General features: G+C 31.5%; 1 protein-coding gene across 4 annotated transcripts in view; it reads right to left on the bottom strand.

Moving 5' to 3' along the window:
* Lmbrd1 (LMBR1 domain containing 1) overlaps positions 1 to 20,697 on the bottom strand; it is a 102,332-nt gene that overhangs the window by 43,452 nt on the left and 38,183 nt on the right. For all 4 annotated transcript variants that reach the window (XM_040282900.2, XM_040282899.2, XM_078019811.1 and 1 more), the window contains 4 exons: positions 17,628 to 17,725; positions 15,868 to 15,935; positions 10,401 to 10,489; positions 3,862 to 3,935 (listed from right to left, as the gene is read on the bottom strand). In XM_040282900.2, the coding sequence (XP_040138834.1) occupies positions 3,862 to 3,935; positions 10,401 to 10,489; positions 15,868 to 15,935; positions 17,628 to 17,725 (329 nt within the window). The remainder of the gene's footprint in view (positions 1 to 3,861; positions 3,936 to 10,400; positions 10,490 to 15,867; positions 15,936 to 17,627; positions 17,726 to 20,697) is intronic.

Here is a 20,697-nt window from a genome sequence, read left to right as displayed (position 1 = left end):
CCTTTAGGACACTGTACAGAGGTTAGAAACTAAATATAATTTAAATAATCAAGTAGCTTCCAAACTAAACAATAATATATATCTCTGAGAAATCCATACTTGACTAACATAACGTAAAAAGTCTCTCTAGTCCCAATGCAAAAAAATAACAAATTCCATCACACACATGATTTTAGGTTTAAGTAAGTCTTTGTATATAGGGCCGAAATACTCTATGTATTAACTTCCCACTTTGGGTACATTAGTTAAAATGTACCTCATGAACATATACTATATACCCTCTTTCTTGCCATATGAAATGCCCAATTCTCAAGCTTTTCCATAACAAGTTAGGAGATAACTTTGCATCTGAACTTCAGATAAATATAAAAATTAGTAATACTAATGAGTTATTCATAATAAAACCACCTATTTATAAATTATAAATTTATAAATTAATTAATTAATTTATAAAAGTTTGTATGAGTTTTTAAAAACTATTTTTAGTTGTTTTTGGACACAATACCTTTATTTATTTATTTTTTTTATGTGGTGCTGAGGATCGGACCCAGTGCCTTGCATGTGCTTAGTGACCACTCTACTGCTGAGCCACAACCCCAGCCCCTGGTATAAGTTTTTCAATTAAGTATAACTAAAGTTTAAGTAGCAAAACATTCTCTTACTAAGCTTTGAGCATCCTTGAAGTGCTATTTAAAGGAAATTCATCTGTCTATCCACACCTTACCAATTCCAACTATCATTCAATTACGGATGCCTCTTTGACTTACTCATCTTTGAATAATTCACAATTTTCACTAATCATGATAAAATTGTTTTTAGCATCTGGTTGACTTTCACTGAGAGAGAAAAGAAGTAGAAACTATAGTTTGATCCAAATAAAACCAAATATTTAGATTCTAATCCATGATGGGTTGTTTAATAAATCCCAATAATATTATTACTTAAATATTAATTCTATTTTAAAGACAATAAAAATTGGTAGGTAAAATAGGTCAAGGAACCCAAGAACTTGAGATCCACATTTAAGTCTCTCCACTAAGTACATGATTCTGTTGCTATGCCACATACAACAAAACATAATTTCTAGGTTGTCTGATCTTGTCCTATTCCATTGCAATCTCTTCCTTAACATCAGGCTTTAAGCAGTCTTTTCTACTTAGTCAGCAACTCTTCCTTATCTTGCAGGTTCTTAGCCTCAGTACCATCATAATGTCCTCTGATCGTTTTATCAATGTCCTTAAGCTCAGCCCTCTGTATTCTAGAAAAGCCAAAACTTTTAGACAGATAACTAATTCAGCATGATTATTATATGTGGTTTACTTGATTAAATGATAATTTTTAAAGTTTTAATTTGAACAATACAAAACATTATATTAGTTTAAACTATTTATCTCTACAGTAATATTGTTCCTACAGGAAAAGTTCTCTCTCAAATAGTTTTGATAATTTCAATCATTTTTTCCACTTCTACTCTCCATTAAGATAGCTTCTTTAATTCAAAGCCAGCAGATTAATACCTTTAAAATGTTTGAGAGGGGCTGTGGCTGTGGCTCAGTGACACAGTGCTCACTTAGCAAGTTTGAGGTGCTGGGTTCAATCCTCAGCACCACATAAAAATAAAATAAAGTTATTATCTAACTACAAAAAAAATTAAAACAAAATGTTTGACAAATCCCTTTATTTTGCATTAAAAATTTTCAAATGGCTTTCTAATCTCAATCCGGATAAAATTTGAAATCCTAACCACAGTCTATACTACGACTACTTAACTTCTCACAACATCTAATCTACACCTTTTCCTCTTTCCTTTGTTAATTGAGCTCCAGCCACAAGGGCTTTGCCTCGTTGCTACTCTAACAGCACACATGTACAAACCTCAGGATCTTTGCACTTAATCTTCTATCATGGCTTGCTTTCATTTTATTTAGGTCTTTTGTTCAAATGTTAGAAAAGGCACTCCTGACCTTTACAGTAACATTAGCCTCTATTATTATCTAATCCCTTAGGCTGCTTATTATTCTTTGTAGCATCTATTCCTTGACCCTTGGAAGAATTCTCAATGGGTCTTTAATTGTTGTACATTTTGCAACCAGGCATTGCACTACCTTTTCAATAATGTCTGTATAGGACATAATATCCTCCTCTGGGAAAAAAAGGGGTGGGGGCAGGCATGGTTACTGTCCATACAAAAGCTTTAGTTTCCCTAAGCTCAGAGCTCCTCTTTTGTAATGCACCCCACTATATACAGGTTTCCTATGGTTCTACTCACAATTCTCGTGGGAATTGGGACTCAGGAAAACAGAATAAGAAAATTCCAATTCTAAAGCTAGTGTTATTACTGTGAATAAGAAAAGTCTTTGTTTCTGACTCAGAAAGAAGTCTTGCATCTTTGATCACAATCCATAAAACTTTGGCAGGCTACAAATAAAATAAAATTCTAGATCCTTAATAGTTTTTTTTACCTCTTTGGTCGGGGTACTGGGAATAGAACCCAGGGTGCTTTACCACTGATCCACATCCCCAGCCCATTTTTATATTTTATTTAGAAACAAGGTCTCGCTAAGTTGCTAAGGCCTTGCTACGGCGAACTTGCAAATACTCCTGCCTCAGTTTCCTAAGTCTCTAGATTATAGGCTTATGAGATCATACTTGGTTCCTTATAGTTACTGACAGTATAATTACATGTTGTTTTTCTCCTTTTCCATTTGGTTTTCCTGGCTAATCTTCCATAACTGCTATCAAATTTCCCTATAGACATCAAAGTGCTTTATAAACAGGATCTATCATTTGACCTTCAAAAAATCCCTTTGAAATATTTCCTATTCCAATGGAATAGATAAAACACTGACCAAGGAAAGGTAAAAGACAAACCCAAGATCAGCATAACAAACCAGAGAATAGCAATTTGTGTTCCAGGTCTAACCTCTAACTTGTGACTGCTTCTTAAATGACAACTAACATCCTCTACATACATTTAGTGAGATGGGAGGATAATCATCCACTAAAAGAAATGGCAAATTCCTGTGTACCAACAAATAAAAACAGAAAAGTACTAATAAATAATAAAACTTAATACCTATATAAGCACTGGGAAGATATTAAAATGCATGTCTTTTAGACTTCTTTTATTATACAAAATGACATATGAATGTGCATGTAACACAGATTGCTATTATACTATACTTTATGTCTAAAGGAAGACATATTGGGAAAATATCCAAAAGTATTTATAAACAGTATTTTTCATCTTTGTAGGAACCAAAAATGCTCTAAACAAAAAGTTCATTAATCTAAAAAGGTCCAAGATAATTTTAATGCTGCTTCTACATCTTTGGAAGGTAAGAAAGGAGCACTTCTTATTGAATTTTCCTCTATAATTTGAGCAAAAGACTCAAAGAGCAGTCCGTATATAAATTTGGAAATCATTTATAATTCACACCTTGTCATTTCTAGAAATACAAAAAATAAAGTGTTGGATAATATAATATTAGATTTTCTATACTAGAAAAGTATCATGCTGTAAAATAGCCTATTTTAAAAGCTCTGCATCCCTAAATAAGACAGTTTATCAGTAATAGATCTTGATCTATAGGTCAGAGTTATAGTATTGTAAAATACATAACCATCTTCAAGGTTCACAATAATAAAATTTGTTTCTGAATATTAAAGTTTATAAATACAGATAAAATTATTGTGACCAAGTGGTTCAAACTTTATCATCCTCTTAAGAAAATGAAGAAAAAATGAAGAACTAAAACATTAAAGAAAAAAAAATTAAGTTAAATAGATTACTAAGTTGAAAAAAAGCTGTTTTATAGGGTGAATCTTTAATTTTAACTCAATTAACACCATTACACTTACTGTATAAGTTATAGCTGCCAACATTCCGATCAAGGTCAGAGAACTAATGGAAAATGACAATGCAGCTAAGCCATCTGTGGAGAGAAAAAGACTGTTGAAACACACATATGTACTACTCACACATTTATATTCAGCAAATCAATGTAAATATATGAAATTAGACTTCTTATACATTCAGATGTAATAAAACAAATATATATTACCATGTCTTTGCAGTGCTAATTTCAAATGGGAAAAAGGTTTTTTTTTAAAGGCCTCTTCAAAAACTGATTTTAAAAAGATCTTTCAGACTAATTAAAATTTTTTTCCTTCATCTCTTAAAATTAAGAGAAAAATTACTGTTTAATTATAGGTCTATTGGGTCTAAAAAAGAGATTGATAAAATGGTTAGATGCTCAAAAGGCAATGAAAAGACTGCCTGGCCTTTCTCAATGGCAGACACTAATAAATAAAATACATAAGAAAGCCACTGACCTTGACTCTCCCTTCTCTCCTCAATCTTGATATTTCCAGGTTTTTTTTTAATTGAGTTTTTACTATATAGCCTAAACCCAAAATCTTTTATTTCCCCCTATACAGAGGATTGAGCCCAGAGGTATTATACTGAATTACATTCCCAACCTTTTCACACTTTATTTTTGGGACAGGGTCTCCCTCAGTTACCTAGACTGGCCTTGAACTTATAGTCCTCCTGCTTTAGTCTTCTGAGTAGTTGGGATTTCAGGTGTGTGCCACCACAGCCAGATTAAAAGTAAGATCTTAAAAAGAGTTTACTTCACTTTTTAACTTGAAAAGATTAGCTTGCCCACTTAGCAGAAAAACAAAAAAAAAATAGATTCAAATTTAACAACAAAAAGAGTAATACTGTTAACAAGTTGGACTTAAAACTTTATTTTAAAAAAAGACCACAAGTGAGAAGCTGGGGTAGCACATAAATATATCTAATATATAAGGAAATACTATGAAAATTTGATTATTGTTAAAGGATGTAACAATTTTTCTAGCTTTAATACAGGCTCTAATGGGCTTGTACTAATCTACTTTAAATACAGATCCAGTAAAGTCAAATATAATATTTCAATTTAACATATTCCCAATATTTCCATATCTATAAATAAAATGATAAAATCTTCTTAAAAGTCAAATATCAGTTTTATTAAAAATAAAAAGAAAACATTAACAAATTCACAAATTATGCAAGGCAAATTTTTTCAGTCTTTTTTTAAAAATACTTATTATCAAATCAAAGTCATTTTGATGTTGTTACTTTCTTATAACAGAAGTATCAATACAAGGTGTTCATACCACTAAGGTCTACCACCTGGCTGATAGTAATTTTAAGGCACTATAACTTATATTTACCAACACCAGAGATATAAAAATGTGAAAACAAAATATGTCTTAGAATTGATAGAGTATTATGTTCACTTATTAGCGAATCAATTGAGCCAAGGAGTTCAAAATTAATCATTTAGAAGGATTCCCATTTTGGTAAAAGATAATAAACTTGTCAAAGACATTGAACATAGATTCTCTTGATAAGATAGGGTCTATGATCTGAGCATATACATAAGGAGATCCTACCGATAAAGAAGTTATAGTATACTCATAAAATGCATTAACTGCTGTGATACAAAGAACCAACTACTTACACAAATTTAAATCATTACTATGTGAAATAAGTCAGACATACAAAAGAAGAAGCATAATGTATAATTCCACTTATAATATTAAAAAAAGAAAAAAGAAAAACTAATACATAGGGGCTGGGAATGTGGCTCAGGTGGTAGCGCGCTCGTCTGGCATGCGTGCGGCCCGGGTTCGATCCTCAGCACCACATACCAACAAAAGATGTTGTGTCTGCCGAGAACTAAGAAATAAATATTAAAAATTCTCTCTCTCTCTCTCTTCTCTCACTCTCTCTTTTAAAAAAAAACTAATACATAGTAGGTGAAATTATAACAGTGGTATTTCTTATCAGAGATGACACTAAATAGGCACACTGAAGAAACCTCTGTAATGATGGACATGTTCTATATCTTGATTGCAATCAGTTACACTGATTATATACATGTATGTATAAGCCATATGCATTTCTCTACAGGTATAGTTTTTAAAAGTTAAAATGGCTAAAGAAAGAGGTCTAAAGTTTATGTCATAAAGTTTTAAGCATAAAGTTGATGCCTAAAAAAATAAGGAGGTGTGGTAAGGGACAACAAAACTAAAAATTAAGAATAGCTGGGTGACTATTTTGAACCTAAAAAGATGGCAGACCTAAAATTAAATATAATTTAGAACATGGTATTTAAATTTGAGGAAAAAAATTGAGACTAAAGAGAATGAGATTACAAAAATCAGAACAATATTGTATGTCTAATCACTAATTCAAGTTATATCAATACTCAAGTACTAGTATAATTTATGAAATAATATTTAGGCAGAAGAAGTAAAAAACCTGAAGGAGTTAACTGCAAGAAAAGAAACTATTTCTGAGAAAAAGGATCAAGGTGCATAAATCCTTAACAATTCATTATTAGTAGATGCCAGTCCTGCTATCCTTATTCTTGCTGGTTTCAGAATGACATTAATGGACTACAATTTACAAGAAAAATCTTTAAGTGGAAAGCAAGACATTTAAGAAGTTATAGTGTAGCTAACAAGTCACAATTTAATCATTATTTTAATATTGTATCTGGAAAAAAACAAGAAATACTAACCAAAGAATATATGGTACCTAATAGAAAGAATACTCACAAAAGTAAACAAATTTTTCAGTATAGTATCTATAAAAATAAGTATTCTACATTTCATAGAAAATAAAAATATTGTTCACCATCTCTAGTAATTAGAGAAATGCAAATCAAAACTACTCTAAGATATCATCTCACTCCAGTCAGAATGGCAGCTATTATGAAGACAAACAACAATAAGTGTTGGCGAGAATGTGGGGAAAAAAAGGTACACTGATATATTACTGTTGGGACTGCAAATTGGTACAGCCAATATGGAAAGCAGTAAGGAGATTCCTTGGAAAACTTGGAATGGAACCACCATTTGATCCAGCTATCCCCCACTCCTAGGACTTAAAATCAACACACTATAGTGATGCAGCCATAACAATGTTTATAGCAGCTCAATTCATAATAGCTAATCTGTGGAAGCAATCTCGATGCCCTTCAATGGATGAATGGATAAAGAAACTATGGTATATATACACAATAGAATATTACTCACCATTAAAAGAAAATAAAATTATGGCATTTTCAGGTAAATGGATGGAACTGGAGAATATCATGAAGTAAATCAATCTCCCCAAACCAAAGTCTGAATGTTTTCTCTGATAAGTGGATGCTGATCCACAGGGCGCGGGGCATGAGAAAAATGGAGGAACTTTGGGTAAAGGGGAGGGTGGGGTGTGGTATGGTGCAAGAAAGATGGTGTAATGAGATGGACATCATTACCCTAGGTACATGTATAACTGCACATATAATGTGATGCTACATCCTGTATAGAGAAATGAAAGGTTGTGCTACATTTGTGTACAATGAATCAAAATGCATTCTGCTGTCCAAGATACCTAATTATAATTAATTAATTAATTGCCATTCTATCTGGAGTGACGTGAAATCTCAGTGCACTTTTAATTTGCATTGCTAAGACTTTTAGAACTTTTTTCATATATGTTGGCTATTTGTATTTCTTTGTTTTTTAAATATTTATTTTTTAGTTTTAGGTGGACACAATACCTTTATTTTACATTTATGTGGTGCTGAAGATCGAACCCAGTGCCTCATGCATGCTAGGCCAGCACTCTACCACTGAGCTACAATCCCAGCCCTGTATTTCTTCTTTTTTAAGAAATATCTGTTTAGTTCATATGCACATCTTCTATTTAATTTTTTGGTTACTTTTTGACTTCTTAATATTTTCTGGATATTAATTCCCTATTGGAATAATAGCCTATCAAAGATTTTCTTCCTTTCTGTAAGCTTGCTCTTCATTTTTTTGTTTTCTTTGCTGTGCAGAAGCTTTTTAATTTGATGTAATTAATTAATTAATTAAAGAAAATAAAGTAGCTATGTCCAAAAGCACATGAAATATTGAGTAATATTATACACATTTTTATCTATATGACTTTGTAATGGCAAAGCTATTTTTAACTACTAAGCAACTTCCTTAACCTAACCACTTGAACTTATTTTTTTCCTTTAAAAAACTAAGTTGCATGGATTCATTTTAGAACTTCTGAAAAAGTAATGCCAAAATGTTTTGTTGAGATAAATTTATGATAAAACATTGCTTAAAGTATATGAAGTCTCAGTAATTTATAACCAACATAAAAGATTACTTCATTTCAAATAATAATTTAGTGCTCTTTAAAAATTATTCTATATTATTTTAAGTGAGTTGAAGATTATATAGAAAGCCGAGCACGGTGGCGCACACCTGTAACCCAGCATCTGAGGCAGGAGGATCATGAATTCAAAGCCAGCCTCAGCAAAAGTAAGGTGCTTAGCAACTCAGTGAGACCCTATCTCTATATAAATGACAAAGTAGGGCTGGGGATGTGGCTCAGTGGTATGGTGCTGCCCCTGATTTCAATCTCTGTTAACCTTCCCCCTCCAAAAAAAAAGATCACATAGAAACTTTCAGGAATTTTACTGCTAAAATATTGCTATGAATTGCTTGTAAACTATTAGTATGATTTCAGTTCTTCTGGATAAACAAAAAAGAGTAGGATAGCTGGGTCATATGGTGGTTCCATACCTAATCCTTGGAAGAATCACCACAATGCTTTCCAAAGTTGGATTAATTTATAGTCTTACTAACAGTGTATGAGTGTATCTTTTTCACCACATCCTCACCAGAACTTACTGTTATTTCTTTTCCTGATGATTGCCATTTTATCTGGAGTGAGATGAAATCTCAGTGCACTTTTAATTTGCATTGCTAATACTGTTGGAACATTTTTTTCATATATTTGTTGGCCATTTGCATTTCTTTTTTTAAGAAATTTCTGTTTAGTTTATATGCACATTTTAATTTGATTTTTTGGTGTTACTTTTTGACTTCTTAATATTTTCTGAATATTAATTCCTTGTTGGAATAGTAACCTATCAAAGATTTTTTTTCCTTTCTGTAAGCACTCTCTTCATTTTCTTATTTGATTCCTTTGCTGTACAGAAGCTTTTTAATTTGATATCATCCCGCATACTGATTCTTGATTTTATTTCTTGATCTTTAGCAGTCTTATTAAGGAAATTGGTACCTGCTGATATGTTGGAGTATGACCCTATATATTCTTTTATCAGTTTCAGTGTTTCTGATCCAATTCCTAGGTCTTTAATCCACTCTGAGTTGATTTTTGTGCAGGGTGAGAGACAGCAATCTAGTTTCTTTCTCCTACATTTGAATACCCAGTTTTCCCAGCACCATTTGTTAAAAACACTATCTTTTCTACAACATATGTTTTTGGTATCTTTGTTAAGGATCAAATGTCTCTGGGTCTTCCAATCTATATTCCACTGGTCCTCTTGTCTGTTTTGGTGCCCTTACCATGATGTTTTTGTTACTATACCACTGTAGTATAAATTGAGATGAGGTCACTCTTATTGCTTAGTACTACTTTTGCTATTCTGGATCTTTTATTCTTCCATGTGAATTTTAGGACTTTTTTTTTTTTTTTTTAGTTCTCTGTTCTGTTTTTTCTTTTCTTTTTTTTTTTTTAAGTGAGAGAAAGAGAAGAGAGAGAGAGAGAGAGAGAATTTTTTAATATTTGTTTTTCAGTTTTTGGTGGACACAACATCTTTTTATTTTATGTGGTGCTGAGGATGGAACCCAGCACCCCACGCATGCCAGGAGAGGGCGTTACTGCTTGAGCCACATCCCCAGCCCCTCTGTTCTGTTTTCTATCATCAGTATTTGATAGGGATTGAATACTTTTGGTAGTATGGCCATTTTGACAATATTAAGTCTGCCTATCCAAGACCATGGGAGATCTTTCCACTTTCTAAAGTCTTCTTAATTTTTTTTTTTTTTTTTTGTTCTTGGTATTAGAGATTGAACTCATGGATATTCAGCCCCTGAGCCATATCCCCAGCCCTATTTTGTATTTTATTTAGAGACAGGGTCTGAATGAGTTGCTTAGTGCCTTACTTTTGCTGAGGCTGGCTTTGAATTCATGATCTTATGGCCTTAGCCTCCCAAGCAGGTGGGATAACAGGTTTGCATCATAGACTTCATTTTCTTTCTTAATTGTTCAATTATTTTCACTGCAGAGGTCTTTACCTCTTTAGCTAGATTTACCCCCAGGATTGTTTGTTTGTTTGTTGAGGCTAGAGAGAATGCAATTGTTTTCTTGATTTCTTAAAAATGCAATTGTTTTCCTGATTTCTTTCTCAGCAGCTTCACTGTGAGAGAATAGAAAATGTAAGAATGGGCTACTTGTCAAAGAAAAGTCCTAAGGATCAGGATATATAAATTACAATGGGTAGATTTTAAAAAGTAGAAGAAAAAAAGAAAATAAAAAGAATACTTACGACTACTTCCAAGTTCTTCAAATAGGAACTTCACTTTTTCCCACTCTGTAGAATTTTTATTATGGGGAACATTCAATGGAACAAAAGCACTAAAACAGAAAATAACTATTAAATTGCTTTAAAAATAAAAATGTTGAATAAAAGAAATGGTCTGAAACTCAATTTTAGTAGTTTTTTGAAACAAATATCAACTTTTCCCTTGAATAACTAATAAATCTGCACCATTTATACAGAGGTATGAGAATTTTCTTATCTATGTATATATTTTACCATAATTTGTTTTAATAACTTTATTACAGTATTCAGTAAAATTACCTTCCTTTGTAACCCCATATATTTTATTTTTATACTTAAAACTATTTTGGCTTATTTTTCAATTATACTTTCATAAAGGTGAGTAAAATAAAACAAATAATAAATAAAATTTTTTTAAAAATATTTTTAGTGTTGATGGATCTTTATTTTATTCATTTATTTATATGCAGTACTGAGAATTGAACCCAGTGACTCACACAAGCACTCTACCACTGAGCCACAACTCCAGCCCCATGAAATATTTTTTAAAGTCCTATAAATTTAAGATGGACAAAATAGTGCATCGCACAAAAAAAGTTGAAGATCTTCTGCATTAAATTAGTAGAACAAACTATAGGCATGCAATTAATTCAGTATATTTATATGCATTGAAAATAATAGACAAGAAATACATCATAATAAATAGTAAATTTAACATTGTGGGATTGGGGGTTTCATTTTGCTCTCTTTTCTTTATATCTTTCAATATTGTGCTTAATAAAAATAACAAAATCAGTTTCTGTTTATTTTTCGGTCCACAGATAAGGGGGAATCATTGAAATAACAGAGAGAGCTAGTGTCCTAGGAATTGTTCTAAGAGCTTAGACTGAGAAAAATGGAAGATAAAATAAATAAATGGTCACTTTATTATAGAGCCCAGATCATGAACCAAAAGGTAATCAAGAGATTAAAGGGCTGGGTATCCCTTAGATAGTATATGTTGAAATTCAAACAGTAAGGTAAAAAGTGACTCTAATTCTTCCTTCTTCTTAGCCCAGTTTTAATTATAAGCAAGATGTAAATTCTATCCACTTTTATAAAAAAGAAAATACTGGATGAGTTTACGAATATATAAAGGTATCTTGTTCTGATTAAAATTTTAAGTAGAACAATGTCATTATTCTAAAATTTTACTTTTAATTTTAAAAACCTTTATTCTTTGGAACTACTAACAATTCTATAAAAAGATGAATAAGAAGAACATATTAGGGTGTTATTTAAATTTCTAGCTATTCATGTTGACTGTGGTTTATTACACTTGTCTTAATCTTTGAGACTTAAACCTCACCACTTTAAGGGGGAAAAAAGTGACCACTCAAATATATAGAGCAAAAAATAAATGTAAAAGCAGTTCATTATTTGTTGCCCAGTTATAAAATCAAATAAAGAGAGGAATAATTGTACTGAGATAGAACAAACTTTTAAATAACTTTTACATTCTATATGTCTATAATGTTAACTTATTTGGTATTAATATTTCATTAACAGAAATACAAACTAAGCAAGAAAAACCACTTATATACTTCTATATAGACAGTTTTTTCTAAATATCCCGGAAAGTATGTTTGAAATTTGTTGGTTGGAAATAACCAATGTGTGAATGTGGGAAAAAAATTACATTGTATAAAACATCATCTAAAACATTATTAAAATAAAAATCTCGCAAATATCTAAAACTAGCATTCATAATCAGAAAGTTCAGTCTGAATATGCAATTTTAGGTAATCAAAGGTATTGTACAGTGGTAGGAAAAAAATAAAGTAATCCTACTAGCAAACACACTTTCGTGTTCACACTCCTGAGCAAGGCTATTCAGCAGTTCAAGTCTTTAATGAAGAGTAGAAGAAACCTCATATGATCAAGCAATCTTTTAAAAAAATTATATGGTCCAAAAAATTTTCAGAATGACTTCAGGAAAATACTTACTTAAAAAAAATCCTTCAGAGAATTAACATTTGAGCACCAGTTATTATTTTAGGCAGAAACCAAGGCACAAATTTGAAACAGATTTTTCAATTACCTTAACACTAGATTTTATAACCTAAGAAACAAACCAAAACTATTCTCATTGTACATTAAGAGAAACATCCATAAGGAGAATTCAAAATGATTACAACTAAATAGATGTAAATTCTGATCAATAATATTCATAGCATTTAACAACTGGTAGGCAAAGACACTATGCAATGAGCACAGATGCTGGCCGTAATTCTAGAGGACCTTCACAAATCAAGCTTTATCCTTTAAGTGGGGTTAGAGTGAAGTAACTAGACTCAGGAATATAGGACAGCAGCTAACTGGTAGGGAAGCATTTCAACCTTTTAACCATCAGGAAGAACAAACTACTGCTCATTAGCCAAATATCAGCCCTGCATACAAGATCTATAAAGAAAAAGGAATATTTACTAATGGATAAAAAGGCAATTGAGGGCTGGGGATATATCTCAGTTGGTAGAGTGCTTGCCTCGCATGCACAAGGCCCTGGGTTCAATCCCCAGCATGACAAAAAAAAAAAAAAAAAAAAAAAGGCAACTGAAGTCAAATGAAGATGTAATACAGACACACCTGTTTTAAGGAGGGAAGAAGTAGTTAATAAGATTATCATGTATTTACTAAGTGGTGATGACACCACAGTAATCAAGAGTTATAGTAGGATTTTATGCAGGGGAAGCAAAGATAATTTCTTAATCTCAATTCTTCTCAAAAAGTAAATAAAACGCATATCAGTTTCTGAAGACACAAAACTAGATCAAAATAAGAACTTGAAACCTAGTAAGATTATAATTTCTCCTTATGTCATTGAAAATAATAAAAATGAAAAATTGCTTACTAAAAATATTTTACACCCAATCTGACTCACTGAATTAGCTTAATACAGATTATTTCTTCAGGAAAAAAAAAACAAAGAAAAGGCTAATGAAATTGAAATGATGAATTTCAGCAGAACTGAAAATGAGAATTTTACCTCCTACATTCAATCACCAAGTCAAGTCATATTTATCTTCCAAATGGCTTATCTGTTTCTGCTTTCTTTGTAACTATACTAGCTCTGATCCTCATCTCTCACCTGAATTATTACAATGGCCAGGTAGTTAATCTGCCTACCTACCATTTAATGTATCATTTCTCCAGTCCGACCTCCAAATAACCCCTTTACAGTATCTTAAATTTTAAAGCAAGGTCACACATATTTACTTTCTTACAGTCACATAAACAAACATGTACATCTTCATTGTCTTTCAACTGATTAGGCAGGATAAAAATCAAAATTTCTTAAACATTACATATTAGATTCATAGCCTACCTACCTGGCTAATGTCATGTCCTGCCACTGGTTCACAGGAATACTTGGAACATCACATCATACTTTATGTTTTGTTTGGGGATGTGTGTGTTTTTTTTCTTAGAAGAATTAAATTCACATCATATTTTTTAAAAAACTTTTTTTACATGTTTTTATTGGTGCACTATAATTATACAAAATAGTGGGATTCATTGTTATAGTCATACATGCACATATATAATCTGTTCAATATCATTCCCCAATATTTCCCTTCATATCATACTTTTTATGCCATTCTTCAAACACTCCAACCAATTTACACTCCTTCAAATCTCAATTGAAGTATTACTTCCTCTTAGGTCTTCCAAGTTTACAAGGTAGAATAAGAACTTGTTCCTCCATCATTATACCTGGTATATATATTATCGGAGTACTTAAACAGTATAATTTAAATAATTTATTTGCATGTTTTCCCAGGGTAAACCTTGAGAATAGAGACCAGGACTTTGTTTTTGGCCCTACTACTTAGCACAGCGTCCATTACACAAGTGCTCCAAAAGTGTATGAGCTATAGGAATAGTATATCTAGGCTATATCTTTGTAATAAAATTATCTCAAATTTACCAGCTAAAATAAACAAATAAACACCAATTCAAAGAAACAATAGCATGTCCCCTTCAAGGAAATTTCAAGGAATTTAATCAGTCACTTTACCTAAATGTATGCTCATTCAAATATGGTAATGAAAAGAATACTACACTGGGTAACCAAAACACTACTAGTCTTTTTTTACTACTCTTTTACTCTGGCTGCTATAAAGATGTGTATTTTTATTGATGGCTTTCAGTCACGTTCTAAGTCAGGAATTTCCAAACTACTGGCTGCCTGTGTTTATATAAATAGAGTTTTATTGGAAGACCTTGTGTTTATGTATTGTCTATGATTACTTCAGAGTTACGAGAGCACAGTTAAGCCACACAGATCAAACAGACTGCAAACCCAAAATGCTTATCATCTATACCTCATGAAGAGTTTGCTGATCCCTGTTCTAGATAATTTAAGTTTACAGACAAGGGACTTCCACATTATCAAAGCGAACTAACATTAAATAGAGCTGGCTTTCTTTAAAAGCCAAAAAAGATTTTAAAAGGTATATTTGGTAGCTAAAATAAATAGCAAAACCGTTAAAAAAATATCCATTCAATAAGTTCTCTTTTTCATGACACATAAAGGCAGGCAAAGGGAATTGGAAACATGACTAGACTATAAAACACTTGCATTCCTACAACTCCTGGAGCTATAAAAAGTTACAGACCAATTTCATTCTCAGCACAAATTACCTTTAATAAATGAAATTTTTATTTATTGAAAGTTAATTATTGAAATTTGTAACACCAAATTATAAAATTTTAAAGGCTTATTAGCACTTAATGTATCTCTAACATAAAAAAAGAATCTAGACCTATTTTAACAAAGATAAATGTGTGCCATTAACAAGAACAAATTTTAAATGTCTAAACAAACATGTAAAATATATTGATATTAGTATGAAGCTTAAGGAAGAACCACGAAAGAAGGAACTTATTGACAAAGATTTGACTGTTGGGTCAAATCTATAAAGATGTAGAGACAAGGATTTTTACCACAGTGTTGTTTATAATAAAAAGAAACTGCAAACATCATAAATGTCTACATAGTCATACCTTAGAAGATCATTCAAAAAAACTGCTTTACTAAGAAAGGACTGCAATATCGACAAAATTGATGGACCCACACTTACTTTCCTAAATAGGTACCCACTATAGTGTAACAAATAGATTATCAAGAAATGAATAAAATATAATCACATTTTTGGAAAACTGAAACATGGAGGGTGCATGCAAGGTGGGGACAGGCACCCTGCAATCATCTAAGCATTAAATATGTGTATGTGGCACAATACAGAGAAAAATGTTGATTTGGGCTATGTTGTTCAGTGGTGGTATAAATGGTGATTTGTTCTTTCTTCACATTTTGTTTTGCTTTCCTAGATTTCTCTGAATGAACATTTTGTTATTATTATTCAACTAATTATATTTCCATTGTCAGGATAAAAAAATTAAGACTTACCCAACTAAAAGAAGAAGTGCACAAATCACAGCAAATCCCAAAGTGTATTTGAGTGCTGTTTTAATTTGCTAGATGCCGGGGGGGAAAATATATCATTTAGTAAGCTGTTACATAAAAATTTTTTGCAACAGTATAATTATACTTTCAAGTCAAATATGCATTTAGAATCAACAATATAAAATTTTGCCAGTTGGGTAAAAGACTTAACATTTAAAGAAAAATGATCAAACAAAGGTTGGGGAAAATGACAACATTTATCTCACTGAGATTTATTTAATTTGTAACTAGCCACTTTACCTTACACACATTTTAAATATGAAGTTATATAGTATCTGCAAATAATCATTTGACTCTCTTTAAATAAACATCTAATATGCCACATTCTTTGTAACTCTAGAAGTCATTTAAAATGTTGATTTATAGGCTGGGGTTTGGCTCAGTGGTAGAATGCTCACGTAGCATGTGCAACCATGAGTTTAATCCTCAGTCCATGCAAAATATAAATAACATGTTGATTTACTTGCTCCCAATCTTAACACTAAATGCTATTAAGGTTTTAAGCATGATTAAGCATGATGCTGGTTTTTGAGTTAATATATTTTTGTGTTTAAATAAAACAAAGTACAAAACAAATTTCTGTAACTCGGTATTTATTCCTATTATACTGTTTTCCCTGCCTTAAATTTTAAAAAAGTGTTTTATTTTGATAAATTCCTTTCAAAATACAATTTCTTCCTTGACCTATTAACTAATACATAATAGTAGATTTTTTATTCTAAACCATCCATGCAATCTAGAGATGGAACTAAGTTGGTTATACAACATCAATGTGTGTGGGTGGGTGTGTGGGGGTGGTACCAGGGATTGAACTCAGAAGCACTCAACCTCTGAGCCATATCTCCAGCCTTATTTTGTATTTTTATTTAGAGACAGCGGCCGAGTTGCTTAGTACCTTGTTTTTGCTGAGGCTGGCTTTGAACTTGCAATCCTCCTGCCTCAGCCTCCTGAGCTACTGGGATTACAGGCATGCACTAACGCACCCAGCATCATCAATATATTTTTAAGGCATCTCACAATTATATTTATAGCTAGGGATTTTGTGCTAATACTTAAGTGATACTAGTCTGCTCTTTTAGAAACATCTGGGTGCTATATTTATCAGGTTTCTGTTTTCAGTGTCATTTAGTCTGAACTACCTGCAAGTGTTCCTTCCTTATAACCCAGAACAAGGGTCAGCAAACCATGTCCTGACTCCTTTTTTAATGCATCACAAAATGTTCATTAAGTATCGTCTCTGGATACTTAACACTATAATGACAGAGTTGAATAGTGAAGACACAAAGCCTAAAATATTTACTACACAATTTTCACAGGAAAGTTTACTTTCGAATTTCTCTGTGTAAAACAACAGACACAAGCCATTATGTGGCTACTGAACAATGTGGCTGGTTAAATTGCTGTAATCTAAATTTCAAAGACTTGGTGTGAAAAAAAATTTAGTATCTTATTAATAATATAATTTGACTACTTTGAAATTATAATAAGGGAAACATTAACTACCATGTTTAATTAAAATTAATTTTCTTTTTATTTATTTTAATGTCGCTACTAGAAAATTTCAAATTTCACGTGGGATTAATATTATATTTCTACTAGACAACACTGATCTAGAATAAACTAAAATGGAGTCATATCATCTTTGTAAAACAAGAAAATATTTTTTTAACTAAAATTAGACCTCTAAAGTAGAGATAACTTACAGTACATTTACTAGTATCATCATCATCCTTTTCTTCATAGTAGAAGTAGACAAAAGGAATCCAGAAGAACACACAGAACAATATAACAGAATATAAAGCTGTGGAAACAAATAATAAACTGAGTTCTACTTAATACATACACATTCAGTTATCTAACTATATGTCTGCATGTATATATATATCAACTTACCAAAATTTACTTCCCTATCTGATTTCCTGTATTCATAACTTTGTACATGTGATTTTCAAGTAGCCTTTGCTGTCCTCCATCTCAAGAAATCAATACCACTATTAGAATAATATATTATAATTCAAGTTAACTATGGGACAATTTATAACAAAAAATTAAAATAATTGTACCAACAACAAATATGGTAGGTAACCACTGAGCTCTTGCTATGTGCTAACCACAGTGCTACGAACTTCCTGTAAACTATCTCATTTAAACAAATTTTTGCATTCATTCCAACTTAAAATTGATCACAGGGACCCAACATTTGCCACTCTGGCAAGTTAAAACAACAGCTATAAATATTGCTGTCCTTTTGAAATAAATAATTTCCCCATGCTAAGTTTAAAATATGCAGTATTATAAAATTGACCTTACACAAAACAAGAAGAAAAGCAGTACAACAGTAAAATTAGATTCAAAGTTAACTGACAATAATTACTATTTTTCTACCTTAAAATGTTAGATTTGAGATACTTTTATAGACACTAATCAAATTAATTCAATAGTGATCTAAGTTAAAAACTGGAATAATGAAAGATATATTGTTTAATATTAAAACCAGCATAAATGTCAGGTGTGGTGGCACAACACTGTAATTCCAGTGACTAGAATTTGAGGTAGAAGGATTGTGAATTTGAGGCCAGCATGGGCAACTTAGCAAGACCCTGTTTCAAATTTTAAAACAAATAAAAAAATGGGTCGGGGATGTAAGCCCAGTGGTAAAGCAACCCTGGGTTCAATACCACACATAAAGACAAGAAATACAACCAAAACAACTTCTTTGGGATATAATAAGTGTAAAAAAGTTGTTTTTTAGAAGTCTAGGTATTAACATTTCCTTGCATATAAAGTTCATGAAAAACAATAGTACCAGTATAATTATATTAACCAATTACAGAATGGTAAATATTGTATTCCTTTGTTAAAAAAAAATTTGTCATCATTTCACATCTATTAGGATGGCTACTATTAAAAATATAAAATAACAAATGTTGGCAACTGTGCAGAGAAACTGGAACACTTGTGTAGTATTGGTGGGAACATAAAATGGCAAACAGTATAATGTTTTCTTTAAAAAAAAAAAAAAAGGCGGGGGGGGGAGGAGTTACTGCATGATCCAGCAATTCCACTTCTGAGTATAAAGCCAAAAGAACAAAAAACAGGGTTTCAGATTTTCCTATATAACCATGTTCATAGCTGCATTATTCACAATACCTTTGGAAAATTAAGCATCCTTTTATGGATAAACAGAGAAGCAAAATGTAGCATACACATAAAAGGAATATTATTCAACCTTAAAAAGCAAGGAAACTGTAACACAAACTACAGCACAGATGAACTTTGAAAACTTTATGCTCAGTAAAATAATCCAATCACAAAAAGACAAATACTATATGGTTACACTTATATGAGATACTTAGGTCAAAATTATAAAGCCAGAAAACAGAATGGTACTTGTCAGAAGTTGAGGGGAAGAAAAGAATGGAGAGTTACTGTTTTTATGGGTATAGAGTTTCAGTTCTACAAGATAAAAATATTTATAAAAATGTGGTGTTGATGGCTGAACAACATTATAAATGTATTTCACACCACTGAAGTATATACATAAAATGGTTGACTACACATTTTTGTTGTGCTTAATTTGCCACAATAAAAAGAAAAAAATAGAAAGCATTTGTTACTAATACATGATAAAATCTCAATTTACTTATTCCATTGGAAGGAAGAACTGCAGGAGTTATAGAAGTTTTAAATATGATCTCAATAATTGCTCACACTATCTTATTTATCTGGAGGCCATTTATAAAACACAATTATCTTCTAATTGCATAAGTTACCATCATATTCAATTAACATGACAGGGATAAAACAAATTCTTATAGTTAAAAAGCAACTCTTTTTGTCATATAGTAGCTGCTGTCCTGAAATATGATTCTTTGGCTTATGACTATGTTATGAAGCACCTTGCATACCAATAAATACGCACCTTCATCCAAAAACAAAACAAAAAAAAGAAAATCCATTTTTAAAAGTAAAGACTTAAAACGATGCTTCACAATAGAAGATACATACAATGGCCAATAAATACTTAAGAAGGTGTTCATTACCATTAATTATCAGAAAAGCATAAAAACCCATAATTAGATAATACAGACTTACTAAAATGGTTAAAATTAACTGACAGTACCAAGAATTAACAAGAAACAAAACAGCCAACATTCTCATACTTTCCTGTGGAAATGTAAAAAGTTACAACACAGTAGAAAACTGTTTAGTAGTTTCTTATCAAGATCAATAAACACCTACTCTATGACCCAACAATTCTATTACTCTAGTGATAAGTGCAATAATATATGTAAAGTGTTTCCACTCAGGGAAGCCTGATTGAGTTCTGGAATCTAGGACTTTTATTGGAGGCTTATAATATAGTATCTGTTTTGAGTACAATTACCAAAACTACAGACTCTAAGAAAGAAAAAAAGAGTTCTCCAAAAATCATGGTTTTCAAAAACAATTTAAACAAGGTGGTACCACATGTTTTCTTATCCCATTGTAAAAAACCACCTTACCAATTAGTAGCACACGAAACATAGCAAGGTCTAGGCTCCTAAGAGTTGGTCAAGGATCAGTAACACAAGCTAATCCTCCTGAAGATAGACAAGAGCTGAGCAATAGCACATTTACTGCATTAACTCTCAGCAGGAATGTTCTAGCAATCATAGAAACCTAAAAAGGACCCAATGTCCATCAACAGGTGAGTGGATAAACAAACTGAATGTATTCATACAAAAGATTACCACACAGCAATAACAAAAAAAAATGAGATACAGATAAATT

This window comes from Ictidomys tridecemlineatus, chromosome 8 (assembly GCF_052094955.1).
Source record: "Ictidomys tridecemlineatus isolate mIctTri1 chromosome 8, mIctTri1.hap1, whole genome shotgun sequence".
In the NCBI taxonomy this organism is placed as follows: Eukaryota; Metazoa; Chordata; class Mammalia; order Rodentia; family Sciuridae; genus Ictidomys; species Ictidomys tridecemlineatus.
This window is presented reverse-complemented; position numbering and strand designations above follow the sequence as displayed.